The 21,290-nt window shown below is 40.9% G+C and overlaps 1 protein-coding gene across 1 annotated transcript in view; it reads left to right on the top strand.

The window, feature by feature from the left end:
* Positions 1-21,290, top strand: part of igf2r (insulin-like growth factor 2 receptor) — a 223,537-nt gene that overhangs the window by 92,862 nt on the left and 109,385 nt on the right. The window contains exons 12-14 of the mRNA XM_078556726.1: positions 270-428; positions 4,006-4,149; positions 7,620-7,754. Of these exons, the coding sequence (XP_078412852.1) occupies positions 270-428; positions 4,006-4,149; positions 7,620-7,754 (438 nt within the window). The remainder of the gene's footprint in view (positions 1-269; positions 429-4,005; positions 4,150-7,619; positions 7,755-21,290) is intronic.

Raw genomic sequence — 21,290 nt, 5'->3', positions numbered from 1 at the left:
TAAACTAATCCTGGTGAAATATTTGAATATGAAGCTAGATCTAAGATGTGACCAGAATCAGGACCTGTCCAAACCATTAAATGATGTATAACTTAAATAAACTGAGAGCCCTCTTACGAATGAAGCCTTCACGTGAAATGTATGCTCAAGTTAAAGCCATTATGCAACAGGCTGTGACGATTGACTTTTGTTGTGAATTTGTGTTGGTTTAAATTGCTGCAACTAATCTATTTTTCAAAATAAAATTTGGGAATTGCATTGATTTGCAGCAAAAGAAGTTGCTGAATCTAATGCCCACAACTGGGAAGCATTGGACAGTGGTCTGGTGAAATCTGACCGAAAACAGATCTATATTAATGTGTGCCACAAAGTCCTTCAGGATGGTGGAGCTACAGGATGCCCTGAAGATGCAGCAATCTGTGCTGTTGGTAAGTCAATAAGTTGCTTATGTTTCAAAAAAAATTGTGTTTTATTACAATATCATTGTATTGAGCAGACATTGGTTTGCATAAAAAATTAGTTGCAAATGCCTTGTAGTGTTTTACACATGGAGGGCTCCCTGAAACAATAAGTAGAAATTGTTATATTTGTCAGTGCAAGTTCCACAAAATGTAAAAATACAGGAACAAAAACATGCTGGAAACAAACAATAATGTAGTCCACATCTGTGGAGAGGGCAGATAAGTTCATGTTTCCAGTGTAACACTTCATGAAATTTTGTTCGTTAGCAAATGGCAACTCACTTATATATGGTAGACTTGTATTTATTTTTTAATAATGTCACACATCAAAGTAGGTCATAGTTTACAAGAAAGATGAGAAAAATTGGCAAATTGTAAGTGTAAGATATATAAGATGAGAGCAAATGAGGAAGCACGCTGCAGGACAGTAAAGACAGGACGTTTTGAGTGGCCACATTTCAGCAATGCTGATCTGATGGAGTTGTACAGTCAATATCGATAAACCTGATCCTTAAGAGTACAGGTTCAGACTAATTGGTGTTTCTCTAGCATTTTCTATTGCTAAATTGCAGACATGGGGCTTTTGGGCTAGGAAATGGCAAGTAACATTCCTTCCACACAAGTGCCAGGCAATGACCATCTCCAACAAGAAAAACTCTAACCATCGCCCCATGACATTCAATGGCATTGCCATCTTTGAATACCCTACTATCAACATCCCAGGAGGAGGCCAGAAACTGAACTGGACTAGCCATATAAATGCTGTGGCTTCAAGAACAGGTCAAAGGCTAGGAACCCTGTGGCGAGTAACTCCTCCTGACTTGCCAAAGCCTGTCCACCATCTACAAGCCACAAGTCTGGAGTGTGATATTTTATATATGGCTGATATTTCATAGCGCTCAGCAAAAAATTATCCCGGTCAAAAAGGAGGACTCGATGAGAAGGATGAACCACCCGTGGTTAACGAAGGTGGCCAAGGAGAGTATCCAATCAAAAACTAAGGCATACAAAGTGGTGAAAACTAGTGGTAGGCCAGAGGATTCAGAATTTTTTCAGAATCAGCAGCAGATGACTAAAAAGCTAATAAAGAGGAAGAAAATTAGTTATGAAAATAATTTGGCAAGAAATATAAAAACAAACAGCAAGAGCTTCTATGGGTATATAAAAGGAAGTGAGTAGCTAAAGTGGGTGTGGAACCCTTGGAGGATGCGACTGGAGAATTGATAACGGGGAACCAGGAAATGGCAAATAAATTAATCCAATATTTTGCATCGGTCTTCACGGTGGAGGACACTACAAACGTCCCAAAGATATCAGATAAGCAAGGAGCTAGTGGGAGGAATGATCTTGTAACAGTCTCTATCACAAGGGACAAACTATTTGACAAACTAATGGGACTAAAGGCAGACAAGTCGCCAGGATCTGATGGCCTGCTTCCAAGGGTTTTAAAGGAAGTGGCTGCAGAGATAGTGGAGACATTGGTCGAAATATTCCAGAACTCGCTGGATTCCAGGAGGGTCCCAGCAGATTAGAAAACCACTAATGCGACGCCCCTATTCAAGAAAGGAGGGAGACAAAAAGCAGGAAACTATAGGCCAATCAGCCCAACATCTGTTGTTGGGAAAATGCTAGAGTCCATTATTAAGGAAGAAATAGAACATTTAGAAAAGCTTAACGCAATCAAACAGTCAACATGGCTTTGTGAAAGGGAAATCATGCTTGACAAATTTGCTAGAGTTCTTTGAGGATATAACAAGCAGAGTTGAAAAAGGGGAACTGGTGGATGTGTAGTGTATTTGGATTTCCAGAAGGTGTTTGATAAGGTGTCACATAAATGGTTATTGCACAAGATAGGAGTTCATGGCATTGGGGGTAATGTATTAGCATGGATTGAGAATTGGTTAACACGCAAGACAGAGTCGGGTTAATGGGTCTTTTTCATGTTGGAAAGACATAACTAGTGGAGTGCCACAAGGATCAGCCCTAGGGCCTCAATTATTTACTATCTATATTAATGACTTGGAGGAGGGGGCAGAGTGTAATGTATCCAAATTTGCTGCTGATACAAAAATAGGTGGGAGGCATGTTGTAATGAGGATATAAGGAATCTGCAAGGGGATAGTGATAGGTTGAGTGAGTGGGCAAAAATTTGTCAGATGGAGTTTAATGTAGGAAAGTGAGGGGTCATGCACTTTGGTAGGAAGAATCAAAAGACAGACTATTATTTAAATGGAGAGAAACTCCAAAAAAGTGCAGTACAGAGGAATCTGGGTATTCTTGTGCATGAAACACAAAGTTAGCATGCAGGTGCAGCAAGTAATTAAGGTGGCAAATGGAATTTTGACCTGTATTGCTAGGGGGTTGGACTTTAAAAATAGGGAAGTCTTGTTACAACTGTACAGGGTGTTGGTGAGGCTGCAGCTGGAGTACTGTGTACAGTTTTGGCCCCCGTATTTAAGAGAGGATATACTGACATTGGAGGCAGTTCAAAAGAGATTCACTGGGCTGATTCCTGGGATGAAGGGTTTGACTTATCAAGAACAGCTAAATAGGTTAGGCCTTTATTCATTGGAGTTTAGAAGAATGAGGAATGATCTTATTGAAACATACAAGATTGAGGGGGTCTGACAAGGTAGATGTTGACCAGATGTTTCCACTAGCGGGGGAATCTCAAACTAGGGGACATAGTGACAGAATAAGGGGACACATTTAAAACTGAGATGCGAAGGAATGAGGGTAGTGCATGTCTGGATTTCTCTACCCCAGAGAGTTGTGGAGGCTAGATCACTGAAAGTATCTAAAGAGGAGGTAGATAGATTTTTGAAATAGTAGGAAGTTGAAGGCTATGAGGAGCTGGCACGAAAGAGGAGTTGAGGCCTGGGACAGATCAGCCATGATCTTATTGAATGGCGGGGCAGGCTGGAGGGGCTGAATGGTCTACTTCTCTTATATTCTTATGTGATGGAATACTCTACACTTGCCTGGATGAGTGCAGTTCCAGCACGAGAAGCTTGACACCGTCCCACGAGCCTGCTAGATTTGCACCCCATCCACAAACATTCACTCCCTCCACCACTGATGCAGTGTGTACCCTCTACAAGATGCACTGTAGGAATTCAGCAAGGCTCCTTAGAACCTTCCAAACCCACTATCTAGAAAGACGAGGGCAGCAGACACATGGGATCACCACTGCCTGGAAGCTCCCCTCCAAGCCTTTCACCACTCTGACTTAGAAATATATCGCTGTTTCTTCACTGTTTCTGGAACTCCCTCCCTAACAGCACTGTGGGTGTACCTACACCACGTGGACTGCAACGGTTCAAGAAGGTAGCTCACCACCACCACCTCAAGGGCAATTAGGGATGGGCAATAAATGCTGGCCTAGCCAGTGACTCCCACATCCCATAAATGACTAAAAAAAGTTAATTTTTAATGGAGAGAACACTGCAACGATGTCTTGGTTTGAACACAGCCAAGTTACTTAAAAATTGAAGATAATTAAATTGACTCATTAAAATTTTGTTTTAATTTTGTCACTTCCTAGGTGAAGATCAAAAGAACAACCTTGGGAAATTTGTTTCATCCCCTCAAAAGGAAGGCAATAATATTCAGCTTATATACTCGGATGGTGATAAATGCAGAGGAGATGAACAAAGCAAAACTATCATCACTTTTATATGTACACCTGGTAAGTTAGTGTTGTTTCTGTTTTAGGTGGTCCCCTGTCCAGAATTGGAAACTGGGGTGTTTGTATGTGTCAGAAGGTGCTGTGGATATTCTCAACACACTTTAACGTGTAGGAAATTTGGGTATTTTGTTACAGGTTTTGGGAATTTTATCATACTTTTGATCATATGGTAGAACTATCTACTGTAACACTTGAAAACAGATGCATTTTTCAAAACAAGCCCAGTCTATTGAAAATAGATTAACAGATTTTCTGTAGTGTTTCAGTGATTTGGAGATTTCATAGAGTTATTGTATTATGCTGGATGGAGGCGCTGGTGGTGACATTGAGAAAGGCCGCTTGAAGTCTAGCAATACTGAGATGGGTCTAAGGGTCTAGCCTGCGTTCAAAATACACAGGGATGGTAGGTGGATTTGTCCTGGAAATCTGTCATAAAGCCCATGAATACCTGGTGACGGGCAAAAAATTCACGAAAGGTCACCCCTGTATGTTTTGATTGGGGGAGCAGTGGTGTGGGAGACAAAACCTGAGGAATGTTACAATGTTATTTGGTAACTCACTAAGGGCAGGCTTGTTGGTTGAACATAAGCTGTTTATTGTACCCCTCAACTATACATATCTCCAACGTGTCTTCATACCGACTTCTTGTGGACACTCTCTGTACACAGTCTATCATCAAGTGACTCTCTACATAACGAGGGCGGCACTTCCCCAGTTCTACATTAACCTTTACTAACCTGAACATCTGCCTCAGCATACTTGGCATAGTGACCCTTGCACATTCCGCAGTAGCTGGTAGATGCAGTCAATGGGGGTACTTGATACTGGCTCTGGAGGAGTGGGGCTTGGCTTTTAACCTGAGTGGGCACCAGCTGCCAGTCAAGGAAGAGGTGCTGGAGATCTTTGTCCTTTGCTTGTTACCCTACCAGCAGTGAATTGCTCAGCCCTGGCTCCAGGCCCTGGGGGATCTGCCCATAGCTGTGTCCGGGCCAGGCTTCAGCTGGGACGAGTTGCACATTTGGAGTAACCAGCACTGGTTGTGTGCAGGTGCATGGCTGTCCATCCATCCCACTCCAGTGGTGGGGCGGGGTGGGAGGGGAGTGTACAGCATTATATTGTGCTTCTGTTTTATTAAATTTTGCTCAGTAACTTTATACTTTAAACTTATGTTTCTAACAAGATGTCATACACTAGAATTGGGTTTCAAGGATGTTATTTATCTTTCACAGTGAGGAAACATTCATCTTAAGTTGTCAGTGAAGTTCAATAGGCTTACAGTTGAAATTCTTGATTATATTGCAACGTTGAATCTCATTCCTTATGTTGAACTTTATCTGTAGATCTACAACCATGTTCTTACTCTAGCTTTGTTGTTTGTTTCATTGTGTCAAATAGTTGGAATTTGAGATGAATCTGATCTTTGGAATCCATATTTGAGAGAAAATACAAAGGAAGAATAGTAGCCTGAATTCATATGAAAATGAAGGAGGAGCGCTGAAAACCTGAAAAAAATCTCAAGCAGCCCTTGGGTGGGTGGGGAGATGGGGAAGAATTATTTTGGCCGCTGGATCCAACAGTACTTTAATTTGGTGTTTCTGGCAGCACTGGGGAGGAAATCAGTGAATGCTAGGTGAGGAATCTTATGGGTATTGGATGGAGACCTTAGAGCTTTGGAGCATTAGGGTGTCTTTGGGATTAAGGAGCACTGCGATTTTGATCCAGGATCTGTCAGCATATCGTGTGTTTTAGATTCTTGAAATGAAAGTTGGTTTTGGGACACAGCAGAATGGAGGAGGTGGTTCTGCAGCTTGATGGGGTTAGAGCATGGAAATATGGCAGTATTGGAGGGAAAATGTATTTAAAAGCTTGGTGGGGGTTGGGGCATGAGAATTGAACCCAAACTGTCATTGGTCCCAACTCCAAACTGTTCTTGCTGGTTAGCTTCCTCCCAATCAATTCACAGTCCCCATTTGTACCCCACCGCCAGTTTGTCATCCTGTACCTTCCTTAAAGCATTTGTGAAAGTTTTCAGATTTAAATTAATGGATTGAAAGTTGCAAGATGGAAATGTACAATTTCCTGTTCATTCCTGGTATGTAAATTTTCACAAACACAAGTTATCTTCAGTTCATGGTTTACACAGTTTTCATGTTCTTATGTAATTTCTCAATCTTCAAAAATTACTGCAAAGAATTTTTCAGTATTGGTTTCTTTGGCAATTAAAATATGTTCACAGGTGTTTGATTGCTCACCAGTATTTTCTGTCTGAAGAATTCATAACCGAAAAGCCCAGTGCCTCAGCCTGAATTTTCTATGTCTGGTATGGATTTTGCCGTTATGATGGTAAACGGTCAGTGTTTGCTGTCATTAACACTGCAAAACTGATGGTAACTTCTCATCCCACGTGTAGTTAATTGCAGAAATCCAGAAGTTGCTGTCGGTGATTCTCTGCTCCTCAGCATGCGTTGTTGAAGACACCATCGATTGCAATCTTTCAAATCACTTAAATAGGCATGAGATTCACTTTTATGCCATTGGTCTCATTGTAAAAACCCTGAGAAAAGTTGCACCCTATTGAATGAGGTGTGACTGGGTTTTTAACGGCATATCAAGTTCATAGTTCTGAACAATCTCTCTGGACCTGAAAATCTAATTTAATTTATTTTGGAATATCAAATTTCTCCATCATGATAAAGTCCATTTAACTTTTAATTAAAACTTTGATATTTCAACTTCTACCTTAATCTCACCTGTAGGTACCAAATTTTATTTTTCTATCAGAATCAAATTAACATCAGGAAAGTTGAAATCCCCATTAGAGATTGCTAGATCTTTGTGGGCTGCTTTCTTCAACATCTTCACTACATAACCACAAAACTCAGGCCAACAGTTTCTTCCCATGTTCTTGCTTCCCAGAAGGCTTTTGAAACTCTCAAATCCTCAGAACAGGGCAGAGACTTTGATGTAAGGGGGCACAACTTTCAACTTCTGTTGATAACTATCCTGAGAATTCTGCAAACTACAAATTGATTACTGGGCATTTGCTGCACATACATCGATGAGATTGAAAACGCGGATAAAAATTGTGAAGTTCAAGCCTGGCTTTTGCGGCTTCTCCAGTTTGTGGTGTCACATTTCCAATCTGTGCAATCTTTCTACACTTCTGAGGTGTCTTCCAAGTATTCTGGTTTTGTCTGAAAGCAGTAAATCTTTTAATGGATGCTAACAAAGGACATGAATTCATGCATCATTTGAAATCCTGTGTGTTAATGGCCTACCTATGAATAATTATTCAACCATTCGACCCTCAAAATGCACGTGATAGTGTAAAGTACATAGTTTAGAGCAAATTTTTTGTAAAAGAGCTAGGTGTTAACTTTTTTTCTTTGACATGCACTAGTTTTATAGAAAATGAAAATATTCTGAAATGAGGTTGCTGTTTTTATAACAGACCTTCCGTTCCTCCACAGGGGATCTGGAGAGTCCTCCTATTCTGAAGTCTGGGGTCGATGTATGTTTGCATGAAATAGAATGGCATACAGCAGCTGCTTGTGCCTTATCAAAAACTCAGGGAGATCATTGCAGGGTATCAGATCCAGAGGCTGGTAAGCATTTGAAACCTCGACTGCATCTTGGGTTTCTAAATTTACTTTTCCTGTACATGTGTAAGCAAGCTTCAACGGTGAACAGCTTAAAATGGTTGTAATTTTTAGGCCATTTATAACCAACTGAATCTCTGCTACTGAATGTCTAGTATTGATATTGTTGTAAGCTGAGACGGAGCACATCCAAGAGCAACTCTCATTTATTTTGCTGCAAGCTTCATTGCCATGATTCTACCAGATACACACAATTACCACCAAGTGGTAATAAATTCAAGTGTTGTCTTTCCTGGTCAGTGCTAGACTGAGATGACCCTTGGAGTTGTGTTTTTTCAAATGCTAGCTATTTTAATAGCTTGCCCACCTTCTCTGAGCAAAGTACATCTTGGTACTAACAAACTGTTGAAGGTTAAGAAACGTATGAATTATGTTGTTAACTGTATGAATTGAAGTGACTTTGATAGTATGTTGCATTTGGAATGAACTCTAATCAGGTTTTCAACCTGCCACAATACATAAAAGGCTCTTAAGATCACAAATGACATCTTCTGTGACTGTGACAAAGGTAAACTATCCCTCCACACCCTTCTCCACCTGTCTGCAGCCTTTGACAGTTGCCAACACCTTCCTCAATTAATGTCTTTCCGCTATTGTCCAGCCGAGTGGAATTGTTCTTGCCTGGTTTCATTCTTATCTAATTGTATCTGAAGTATCTCTTACAATGGCTTCTCTTCCTGTTCTTGCACTGATATCCCTGGTGTTCCCTCAAGAATCTATACTTGAACCCCTCCTATTTCTCATCTACATGTTGCCCATCAGTGACGTTATCCAAAAGCCCAGCTTTAGTTTCCGCCTATACCCTGACAATATCCAGTTCTACCTCAGCCCTACCTCTCTTGACTCCTCCACTGTTGCTAAATTATCAGGCTACTTACTGGACATCCAGTTCTGGATGAGCAGAAATGTCTTCCAATTAAATTTTCAATCCCTGCTCCAACCTCAGTTCCTTAGCTACTGATTCCATCTCTCTCCCTGGCAACAGTGAGATTAAACCTGACTGACTGACTGACTGCAACCATGGTGTCATTTGTGACCCTGAGTTTTGCTTCCAACAATGTATTTGTGCCATGACTAAGACTGCCTATTTCCACACTCACCTACTCATACACACGGACGGACGCACGCACACAAAAAGATTGTGATTACTAAAGGTAGCATGCATTTAGATCTTAAAAGTTTGAAAGTTCTCTGTCATATTGCAGACCTATCATTCCATTTTGGTCCACTGAGAAATGATCTGGATGTTTAAGACAAATTCGCTGTGGTTTATTGCTTGTAATAGCAGATTTCTCTTGTTCCACTTGAATTGAGTTGTAATCAAAGACATGTAGCAAATCCCTGGCTAGGTTCCTCAAATGAAGGCTTCAAGACCAACCTGAATCCTCTGCCTAATAGTTCTTTGGCAGGATTTTGTAACTTTGCTGGTCTGGATCACTCTCCTTTGCTGCTCCAAAACTGTCTTATTAAATGTCCTGGTGTGAAACCTAGTTTCTGCCATGTAATCAGAGTGTTTCTGTCCATTGTCCTCACAATTGGTTTTTGATGGCTGGGCCATTGCCATACAATGGGGTCCAAGTTTCACCCATTCACATACCTCTATGATAAAATAGGGTTTTTTGCACCCATTCTCTGGATTTCAACTCCAGTCGAAAAGTCTGCAGCAATATTGTGAAAACTGTTTCTTCAATTATTTGAAGGGCAGCTATTCACTACAGGAAAGATCTGTGGCATTTTAAAGACTTCTCAAAGGTATGTCCTGAAAGTTTGTTTGCATTTTAATGACTTGTCCAGACATGAAGATTAGCTCAAGAGTCTCCATTCTGTTTGCGTCCATTCTTCTTCTTTTTGTTTTAAAATGCCCATTTCAAATTTATACTCAAGCCCGTATTGTTTGAGCATTCCAGATTATAACTCTGATTGAAAAAATTCTCCCCATCTCCTCTGTTGTCAATTATTTTAAAGCCAAGTTCTCTGATTACTGACCCTCCTGCCAGTGGAAATTGTTTCCCCTATCTACCCTCTACTTACCTACTTTCTGTCTACTCTATCAAAACTACTGATAATTTTGACCTCTATTGTACCCCCCCACCCCACTCCCAAAAAAACATTTTTGCAAAAGGAGAACAGTCTGGGCTTCTCCAGGTCATTTGTTCAACATGGCTATTTTCAGGGATTTCTGTTTAGTGTTTTGAATTTAATTTTGTATGCATTGATAAGTTTGAACAAATAGAATTTAAGTAAGATCATAAGACATAGGAGCATAAGTAGGCCATTCGGCCCATCAAGTCTGCTCCGCCGTTCACCTGAGGTCATGGCTGATCTCATAATCCTCAACTCCACTTTCCTGCCTTGTCCCCATAACCCTTGATTCCTTTACTGATTAAAAATCTGTCTACCTCAGCCTTGAATATACTTCATGACCTAGCCTTTACAGCCCTCTGCAGTAAAGAATTCCACAGATTCACTACCCTCAGAAGAAATTCCTTCTCATTTCGACCTTAAATGGGCAACCCTTTATTCTGAGATTGTGCCATCTGGTCCTAGACTCTCCCACAAGGGGTAACAACTTCTTGGCACCTACCCTGTCAAGCCCCCTAAGAATCTTTTATATTTCAATAAGGTTGCCTCTTATTCTTCTAAACTCCAATGAGTACAGGCCCAACCTACTCAACCTCTCCTCATAAAATCCCTCAATACCTGGGATCAACCTAGTGAACTTTCTCTGGACTGCCTCCAATGCCAGTATATCTTTCCTTGGATAAGGGGACCAAAGCTGTTCACAGTATTCTAGGTGTGGTCTAACTAGTGCCTTGTATAGTTTTAGCAAGACTTCCCTATTTTTATACTCCATTCCCTTTGAAATAAAGGCCATTCTATTTACCTTGCTTGTATGTTAACTTTTTGAGATTCATGCACGAGGGCCCCCAAATCCCTCTGTGCTGCAGCTTTCTGCAGCCTTTGTCCATGTAAATAATATTCAGCTCCTCTCTCCTTCCTGTCAAGGTGCATAACCTCCCATTTTCCCACATTATATTCCATCCGCCAAGTTTTTGCCCACTCACTTAACCTGTCTATATCTCTTTTGAAGGCTCTGTTATTACCGCTTGCCTTCCCACCTATTTTTGTCATTCGTAAGCTTGGCGATAGTACATTCACTTCCCTCATCTAAGTCATTAATATATATTGCAAATAATTGTGGCCCTAACACTGATCCCTGTGGCACTCCACTAGTTACAGGTTGCCATCCTGAAATTGCCCCCCTTATCCCAACACTCTGTCTCCTATTAGTTAGCCAATCCTCTATCCATGCTAATATACTACCCCAAACATCATGGGCTCTTATTAAGTAGCCTTATGTGCAGTACCTTATCAAACGTCTTTTGGAAACCCAAATATATTACATCTACTGGTTCCCCTTTATCTATCCTGCTTGTTACTTCCTCAAATAATTCTAATAAATTTGTCAGGCATAATTTCCCCTTCATGAAGCCATGCTAATTCTGCTTGATTATATTATGCATTTCTAAATGCTCTGCCATTACATACTTTATAATAGACTCTAACATTTTCCCAATGACGGATGTTAAGCTAACTGGCCTATAGTTAACTTTTTTGTCTCCCTCCCTATTTGAATAAGGGTGTTACATTGGCAGTTTTCCAATCCTCGGACGTTTCTAGAATCTAAGGATTCTTGGAAGATTACTACCAGTGCATCCACTATCTCTGTAGCTACTTCCTTTGAATCCATCAGGATGCAATCCATCAGGTCCAGGGAACTTATCGGCCATTAGCTTCCCTAGTACTTTTTCTCTATAGTTATTTATTTCCTCCGCTCACTTTTGCCCCTTGATTATTTAGTATTTTTGGAAAGCTATTAGTGTCTTCTACTGTGAAGACTGGTGAAGCATTTATTCAACTCCTCTGCCACTTCCTGGTTCCCCATTATTATTTCCCCAGCCTCAGTCTCTAAGGGGGCTATGTTCAATTTGGTGTCTCTCTACCTTTTTAAACATTTAAAGAAGCTCTTACTGTCCATTTTTATATTGCTTGCTAGTTTACCGTCAAAAGTTTATTTTCTCCCTCTATTTTTTTGGTTTTTAAAACTTTCCCAATCCTCTGGCTTACCACTTCTTTGCCACATTGTCACTCACTGGAAGATATCTTTGTTGCAAGTCATGAGCTATTTTCTTAAATGTCTGCCATTGTTCATCAACTGTCTTTTCTGCTAAACTCCTTTCCCAGTCCATTCCAGCCAACTCTGCCCTCATTGCTTTGTAATTACCCTTATTTAAGTTTAGTGCAGTTGTTTCCAACCCAGCTTTCTCACTCTCAAACTGAAAACTAAATTTACCATGTTATGGTCACTATTTCCTAGGGGATCTTTTCCTGAGATTTATTAAACCTGCCTCATTACAGATTACCAGATCTGAAATAGCTTGATCCCTGGTTGGATACACAACATGTTCTAGGAAACTGTCCTGAATACACTCGTGAATTTTTGCTCATGGCTTCCTCTGCCGATTTGTTTTACCCAATCTACATGAAGATTAAAGTCACCCATGATTAATATACTGCCTTTATGACAGTGCCTTATGTGATGTACAAAAGTTGTGGTTGGAAAACATGCTATGTCAAATTACCAACCTACTTATGGTGTTACGTTCCAAGATGCATGGGAACTGCAATTGTAATAAGAAACAATTAGTCAAGAAAAGTCATTCTACTGAAAAGGAAGTGAAGGATGCAGAAGCCACAAAATCTTCTGCACCCACTCAAACCAATAGTGGAAAAATCTAATCACAATATGACCTTTGATTAAAATTTTCTAGTGATTGAAAGCAGTTGTAATTGGTGCTTCACCCAGAAAAGCCCTTTAAATTAGAACATTTCAGGAATATTGTGATTGCTCACTCATTTTGGTGAACTTGGTCTCCCTTGTGTTTAACTGGAATTAACTTCCTAAACCAATAATAAAACTGGCTAATATTATCAATACACAGTATTGTCTCATGATCTGATGGGAAAGCCTGATTAATGTGTACAGATGCTTCATCGGAATCATGGGTCTGCAAGTTAACACATTTAGGTTTGATGAGAAAAGAGCTTGACTAATCTGTGTACTTGGAGTATTTTTCTTCAGATTTCTAGAATTTGTGGGGTTCTTATTCACTAATAAGTGCATTTGTAGATTTGAAAATAACAGGTGGTGCAAGTAAAATGTTCTATTTCACTTGCCCACCTTCAGGGCTTCACGCTCTGAACCAGCTCTTCAGAGAACACACATGAATTTAAGTGTGGTCTGCACCATAATTGCAACTGCCTTACTATCGATGGAATGATACAGTACACCTAAGTCTTTCATAGAAGCTTCTAATTTCGTATATGACCTTTAGGAAAGGTATATTTGTGCTCCAGTGCATTTAGGTATATTTTTAGACTGTTTGCACAATGGTTAATGATGACCCAACTGCATTCTGTACGACAGATTGTTGATTTATTCTGAAGCCAGTTGAAGTAGAAACTAGACACCAATTTTTTACTCAATACTAGGTTTATTTACAGAATACAACATTACAAATGTCTACCTCCTCCCTAACCAGAACCTGGTGTCCCTGTAGTCTATCTTTTCTTCTGGGTAAGCAAGAATTTTAATACAAAACTTTTAGAAAATAAAATCTTGTTGAGATGCACAGTGGGGGGGGGAAAATGCATACAGCAGCTTCAGTATGTAATGTTCCATCAATAAGACTGTGAATTCAAGATACAATTGTTGATTGGTAGTTGCTTAGATTTAAACATGTACAAAGTAGTTGGAGAAATTTAGACTATATGTTCAAGCTTATCGGAATTAACTGAAGTTGAAATAAAATCCCGTTAATACAAATTTTGTGCAAGTCAAATTTTCACAACAATTTCAACACTAAGATCAAATATTTTGAAGATAAGGGGGTGAAGTGGTGCATTCAGTAATGTGGTCAGAGCTAAAATTCAAAGCTGATGAAAGCTACTTCCTTGCCATCCAGGTGCTGGAGCGGACCTTGAATCCAGGCCCTCCCCGACCAAAGGACGGAGTGCTACCAAGTGACCCACTCAGGGTCCATGACTTGAACCTTCAGAGACAACACAAAAGGGCTCATCCAGTGATTTGAAACTCTTTCGAGTTATCAACAGTCACAGATTGCAACTCTTTCGAGTACAATCACAGTTCTTGGTTTCCGGGAGTGGGACATGAACCCACAACCCTCTGATTCAAAGGCGAGGGTGCTATGAACTGAGCCAGGATCCTTTGCATGCTCAGTCAATGAGAATGCCAAAACAAGAATCATACCCTCAACCAATGAGCCGGTAGCACAATTCTCTCTATACTCTTCAGTATACCAATAAAAATTAAACTAATTAACAATTAATTAATTGGCAGCACTTTAAAGGGGCACTGTAACACAAAACAAAACCAAAGTCTCTATGTGCTCAGGGTACTTAATCGATGCCCTCCACCTGTGTATCCTTAACCTTAATAATACAATCAACATATAATTAGCAGATTCCCCCGTTTCTTTAAAACAAAACTTTGACACTAACAATATTTCAAAACAAATCAAAAAGAGGGGAAAAATTGATTTTCTATAATCCACACCACATCTTAATACATGTCCCTCTTCTAGGGCCTTCAATAGTTTCTTTGTGCAAGCAGTCCTTTTTGTCAAATTAGTGACTTAGATCAACTCATTTGATTTTGGAGACAGTTCTTTCTTGCATCTCTTGGACTAACAAGGTCAATCCTTAAGATAAAAGCAAAATACTGCGGATGCTGGAAATCTGAAACAAAAACAAAATAGGTGGAAAAACTCAGCAGGTCTGACGGCATCTGCGTAGAGGAACACAGTTAACGTTTTGAGTCCGTATGACTCATCAGAACTGGTCAATCCTTAACCCTTTTTTGTCACATTTTTTGGTGAATGTATGTTACTGCACAAGGAATGATCATCCACGCAACATTCAATGGGCAAACTATTCTCAGAACCCTTGTATAGAATTTCCCCTAAAATGCTTGATCAGTAACACAGTCTTTTGCTCCTTTTAGCCAGTGTTTCCAAAGCTAAAGTACTTTTAACCACTTTTTTATTTTCTTAGCTTCCTAGGCCAAGGGGCAACATTTTCCATTTTCACCCACCAAGAATATTATAAAACCAGCTACCCATCCAGAAGATTGGCATAAGAGACACCTCCAAAAATGACTATTCATGTGCTTAGGGTCCCCAAAGGCTAGAAACTTCAGTACACATTTCTGTATTTAATTTGCAGTTTTGTTGATTTGACTAAGGTCATATGGAGCATCTCATCGATCACCGTGTGATGTCTTTCAGAGTCCACTGTTGAAAGGACTTTCCGCTACAGCGTTCATGACCACAATGTTCAGATTTTAACATTGTCACACAGACTAAACTTGTCATTAGCAAATTTCTTTTCTCCCCACTCCCCCCTGCCCCCCACCAATTGTCAGTCAGAATTTAGCCAGTGCTCCAAGACTGGTCCCTATTCGTTTCTCCGTAACTTAATCTACAGTCACCCTCTCCAAGTATTACTGTAGAAAGACTGAATCTGGTTGCGATAGCTAAAAAGTGTAAAAAGAAAATGTTGCCATCTTTGTCCCACACCTTTAAATCCAGCTATTATTTCGTTAAAGTTTTATGCTAATGGGAGACTTACAATAAAACATGGTTGCATTTTCTGATACTTTTTATATATGTCTTATTTTGCACTAATCTCTTTGAACATTGTATACTAATCATCAACCATACCTGCATCCTTAGTAGGATTTTTAAACCATGACTAGAAGTCTGAACAAGTTGTCTGCGTAGCTTGAAGAAAACTTGCTCTTTTCTGATTCTTATCACCAGATACCATTAACACTAGCCTCTGATTAGAAATAAAAGCAAAATACTGTGGATGCTGATCAGAAATGTTAGGTTTGTCAAGGGGATGCAATAATGCCCTGATTGGGTAATTGCCTTTCTAGAAACAATTGCTTCATCATGTTCCTGTCCAGTTTCGTTTATACCTTTTTCATGGAACCCTTGCTAGGCAGCATGGATATCTTCAGTACTAATAAAGTGACTTACTCCAGCTACTTTCCATGGAAAATCACCACTTTTTAGTGACTTTGATGTGTCATCATCCCTGAACCTGAACAAGGAGAATTTTCACACTCCCTGACCTTACTATGATCCTGACTCATAGACTCATAGACATTTACAGCACAGAAGGAGGCCATTAGGCCCATCGTGTCTGTGCTGGTCAACAAAGAACTGACTACACTAATCCCATTTTCCAGCACTTGGCCCATTGCCCTGGAGGCTATGGCAATGCAAGTGACTATCTAAGCACTCAAATGTTATGAGAGTTTCTGACTCAGCCACCCTTTCAGGCAGTGAGTTCCTGACTTCCAGACTCCCTCCACCACCTGGGTGAAAAAATTTCTCCTCAGCTCCCCTCTTAGCCTTCTACCTTTACCTTAAATCTATGCCCCCTGGTTATTGACCCCTCTGCTAATGGAAAAAAGTGCCTTCCTATCCACCCTATCTATGCCCCTCATATTCTTATACATCTCTATCAGGTCCCCTCTCAACCTTCACAGCTCCAAGGGAAACAACCCCAGCCTATCCAATCTTTCCTCATAGCTCAGACCGTCCAGCCCAGGCAGCATCCTGGTAAATCTCCTCTGCACCCTCTCCAGTGCAATCACATCCTTCCGATAATGTGGTGACCAGAACTGCATGTAGTACTCCAGTTGTGGCCTAACCAGCATTTTATACAGTTCCAGCATAACCTCCCTGCTGTTGTATTCTATTCTGTGGCTGTTAAGGATAAGTATCCCATATACCACCTTATCTATCTGCTCTGCTACCTTCAGGGATCTGTGGATATGCACACCAAGGTCCCTCTGATCTTCAGTACTTTCCAGGGCCCTACTGTTAATAGTGTAATCCCTTACCTTGTTAGCCCTCCCCAAGTGCATTACCTCTCTTTTTCCATGTTGAATTCCATTTGCCACTGCTCTGCCCACCTGACCAGTCCATTGATATCCTCCTGCAGTTTACAGCTATCCTCCTCACTATTTACCACCCTACCAATTTTCATGTCATCCACGAACTTCTTGATCATACCCTCTACACTTAAGTCCAAATCATTTATGTACACCACAAACAACAAGAGCCCCAGCACTGAGCCCTGCAGAACCCCACTGGAAACAGATTTCCAGTCACAGTAACATCACCCTCTGCTTCCTGCCTCTCAGCCAATTTTGGATCCAATGTGCCACTTTACCTTGGATCCCATGGCTTCTTTCTTTCTTGACCAGTCTGCCATGAGGGACCTTATCAAAAGCCTTGCTAAAGTCCATGTAGACCACATCAAATGCATTACCGTCCTCAACACTCCTGGTTACCTCCTTAAAAAGTTAGAACAGATTTGTCAAACAGGACCCTCCCTTAACAAATCCATGCTGACTATCCCTGAGTAATCAGTGTCTCTCCAAGTGCAGATATAATCTGCCCCTCAGAATTCTTTCTAGTAACTTCCCCATCATTGAGGTTAGACTAACTGGCCTGTAATTTCCTGGTCTATCCCTTCCTCCCTTTTTTAATAATGGGACAACGTTAGCAGTCCTCTGGCACTTCACCTGTGGCCAGAGAATATTTGAAAATTACTGCTAGGGCCCCAATACCTCTTCCCTTGCCTCCCTCAACAGCCTGGGATAGATCTCATCCAGGCCTGTGGATCTTAAGGCCACTAAACCCACTAGTACCTCCCCTCTCGCTCTTGTTAATTTCCTGTAATATTTCACAGTCCTCCGCCCTGATGACTATATCTGCGTCATCCTTCTCCATTGTGAAGACCAGTGCAAAGTATTCATTGAGGACTGCACCCAAGTCTTCCGGGTACCCCCACACATTACCTCTATGGTCCTTAATTGGCCCTACTCTTTTCCCTAGTTATTCTCTTGCTCTTTATATATTTTTTAAAAACCCTTTGGGTTTTCCTTTATTCTACCCACCAATGCTTTCTCATGCACTCTCTTAGCTTTCCTAATTTTCTTTTATAAGTTCCCCTCTGCACTTTCTATACTCCTCTAGGGACTCTGCTGTATTGAGCCCTCGGTATCTGCCATAAGCTTCTCTTTTCTTAATCCTAACCTTTGTCCCTTGCCATCCAGGACTCTCCAGACTTGGTGTCCCCCACTTTGTCTTTACGGGAACACATTTGCCCTGTACTCTCGCTATTTCCTCCTTGAATGCCTCCCACTGCTTTGACACAGGTTTATCTGCAAGTAGCTGCTCCCAGTCCACTTGGGCCAAATCGTATCCCATCTTAGTCAAATTAGCCTTTCCCCAGTTTAGAACTTTTATTCCCTGCCCAACCTTATCCTTTTCCATAACTATCCTAAATCTAGTTGAGTTGTGGTCACTATCTCCAAGATGCTCCCCTACTGATATGCCTTCCACCTGCCCGGGCTCATTTCTGAATATTAGGCCCAGAACTGCCCCCTCCTTTGGCCTTTCTACGCACTGGCTAAAAAAGTTCTCCTGGATGCAACTTAAGAATTTTCTCCCTCCCTATCTTGCACACTAAAACTATTGCAAGTTAAAATTTGGGTAGTTAAAATCTCCTACTATTACCACTTTATTTCAGAGAAATGTAAGAATAATTTGATTACATATTTGATCTTCTGTCTCTCTCCCTGACTATTTGGAGGCCTATAGTACACACCCAACAGCATGTTTGCCCTTTTTTGTTGTCGTACTTCTACCCATATGGCCTCATTTAATGATTCTTCCAAGATATCATCCCTCCTCACTGCTATATTGATTCCTTGACCAATATTGTGACTCTCCCTCCTCTTCTGTCCCCCTCTCTATCTTGTCTGAATACCCTATAACCAGGAATGTTGAGCTGCCAATCCTGCCCTTTTAGCCAAGCCTTGGTCATAGCTATGATATCATACTTGTGCGTGCCTATCTGTGCCCTCAGCTCGTCTGTCTTATTCCTCAGACTCCTTGCATTAAAATATATTCCCTTTAGCCTTGCTAAACTCACTTCTTTCTTATCTAGCCTATGTTTCTTCTGCCTTCCAGACTCACTAGAGTTTTTTATTTCTAAATCCATCTCAGCTTCTCTCCCCTCTGAACTACTTTTCAGGATCCCTTCCCCCTGCTGAGTAAATCCAAATAACGTTTGAACCGATCTGTTTCATACACTGTCAAGGTGCAGCCACTATCTAATATGGCACAATTAAATTAATTCATGGCGAATGCACTCATTACCAGACCAAATTAATTTTTGACTTGTACAATTCCCTCAGACTGATCATTATCATCTTTAATTTCTGGATTTGGTTCATGTGTTTCTTTGATAAACCTGCTGTTCCATTTCAGGCAGTATAATGACTTGGCGCGGACAGGTTTCAACAAGAAATGGATGAACTTTATTACAGAGAGCATTTCAGGTGCTATACATTCGATCAGGGCTCTTGTCAGGAAGCCCACACCCTGTGGATAGCCGACGATTAGGGCTCATTGATTGGAGCCTTCCAGAACATCACGTGACCTTTGAAAGCTGGAGGGGCTATACCCTTGGTTACTACATTTCCTCCCCCTTTAGCTTTTTACAGAAACTCGGAGAAACATTTGAATATCCAACAACATATATACCACTTCAGGTGATTAAAGATCAGGTTTCTGAGGTGCTCTCCCTGTATGGCTAGAGCAGTGTAGCTCTACCACTTGAGGTTCCCCAACAAGATCAACAGGATCTGGAACTGCAGCGCAAGGCACATCAAAGTGGCTGTTCAGGGTTTGGCAACTCTACAGAGACATTGGGCATGTCTGTTCTAGGTCGATTGGTCACCTCAGGAATTGACAGTTCGACTCTAATCACAGGTGGAATAGTTGGTTGTTGGAATGTGTCTCTAGCACGAATATGATCTATGTGCTTACAGATGATTCTATCTTCTACTGTACTTGGAAAGATAATGGACCAGTCACTGAGGGGAGTCCAATAAGGCCCACAGCCAAAATTTCACTCTAATACTGTGTCACTGACACTGTGTGGGCTTCGCTTTGTATGTCATGGTTAAATTTTTGATTACTTTGATTCCACACTACCTTCCCCTCTAAATTTGGAAACGAGGCTTAACCGTGTATGTAGATGACGTTTCATCAATTCAGACAGTGTTGAACCGTAGTCGAATGTGGCGTTGTACGATAACTGAAAAGAAAACGGGAAAGTCGAGATTCTAGAGTACTTTCTGATAACTTTTCATACCAGACTTGAAAGTTAGTACAGCTCTCTCGGCTAAACTATTTGATAAGGGATGATAAGGGGCTGTCTTTATATAGTAGATTCCATTCAGATCCATTAACTTCTTGAAACTCTGCTGGTAAAAGCTGCACTGTTATCAGAAATGACACTTTCAGGTATTCATGTACGCTAAAACAGTGACACAGCTTTTCAATAGTTGCGCTCGATGTTGGCGATTTGACTTTGTATCCGTCCATTTAGAATGTGCATCTACAATCAACAAAAACATGGTACCTAAGAATGGCCCTACATAATTGATATGTAGCCTAACCCAGGGTCGACCAGGCCACTCCCATGGGTGCAGGGGAGCTGAAACGGACAATTTCTGTTGTTGCTGACAATGGAGACGATGCTCGACCATACTTTCAATGTCACTGTCAACGCCTGGCCACTAGACATAGCTTTACAGAAGCATTTTCATCATTAATATACCTGGATATACCTGGATGCGCACTGTGAAGCTCTGTCAAGAGTGGTCCTCTATCTTGTGATGGGACAACAACTCTAGATCCCCACAACACAAGATTCCAGCTTGACAGCTTAACTCTGTTTCTGGCATGGAATGGCCTCAAATTTTCAGATACAGGCGAATTTGACTATCCTTGCAAAACAAAGTATCAGACCTTTGGCAATATTGGATCTCTGTTCGTCTAACTTCTAATTTGCTTCATGCACACAGATGGAGAACCCAAGAAATTCAGTAATAGCACAACTTCTTGTGGAACAGGAGCATATAGAATGCTATCTGGTAACAGGAGACAACTGAGTGCATTTGCAATGTGTAAGCCAGGACAGTACATTTAAAAAAAAAAGTATACTCATATGCAGATAATGTCAGAGCCCAATGTTGTATTCTTGCTGATGCCATTGGTGGAATGGCCTTATCCTCACTCAATAAACCCATTAATGGTTTATGGCCCGACAATATGGTGAAATGTTGTCCATGTAGGTACTGGTGGAATTTCTTCACCCTGAATACCACCGATAAACCTTCCCTTTCTAGCTGGGAATAACCCTTCTCAGCCATGCAGAGGGTCCTCAACATAGCCAATAGGCCTTTCTGATCTATTTTTCATTGTATGATAACACGATTCCTACACCATAAGGAGAGGCATTACGTGT

This window comes from Cetorhinus maximus, chromosome 14 (assembly GCF_964194155.1).
Source record: "Cetorhinus maximus chromosome 14, sCetMax3.hap1.1, whole genome shotgun sequence".
Lineage (NCBI taxonomy): Eukaryota > Metazoa > Chordata > Chondrichthyes > Lamniformes > Cetorhinidae > Cetorhinus > Cetorhinus maximus.
This window is presented reverse-complemented; position numbering and strand designations above follow the sequence as displayed.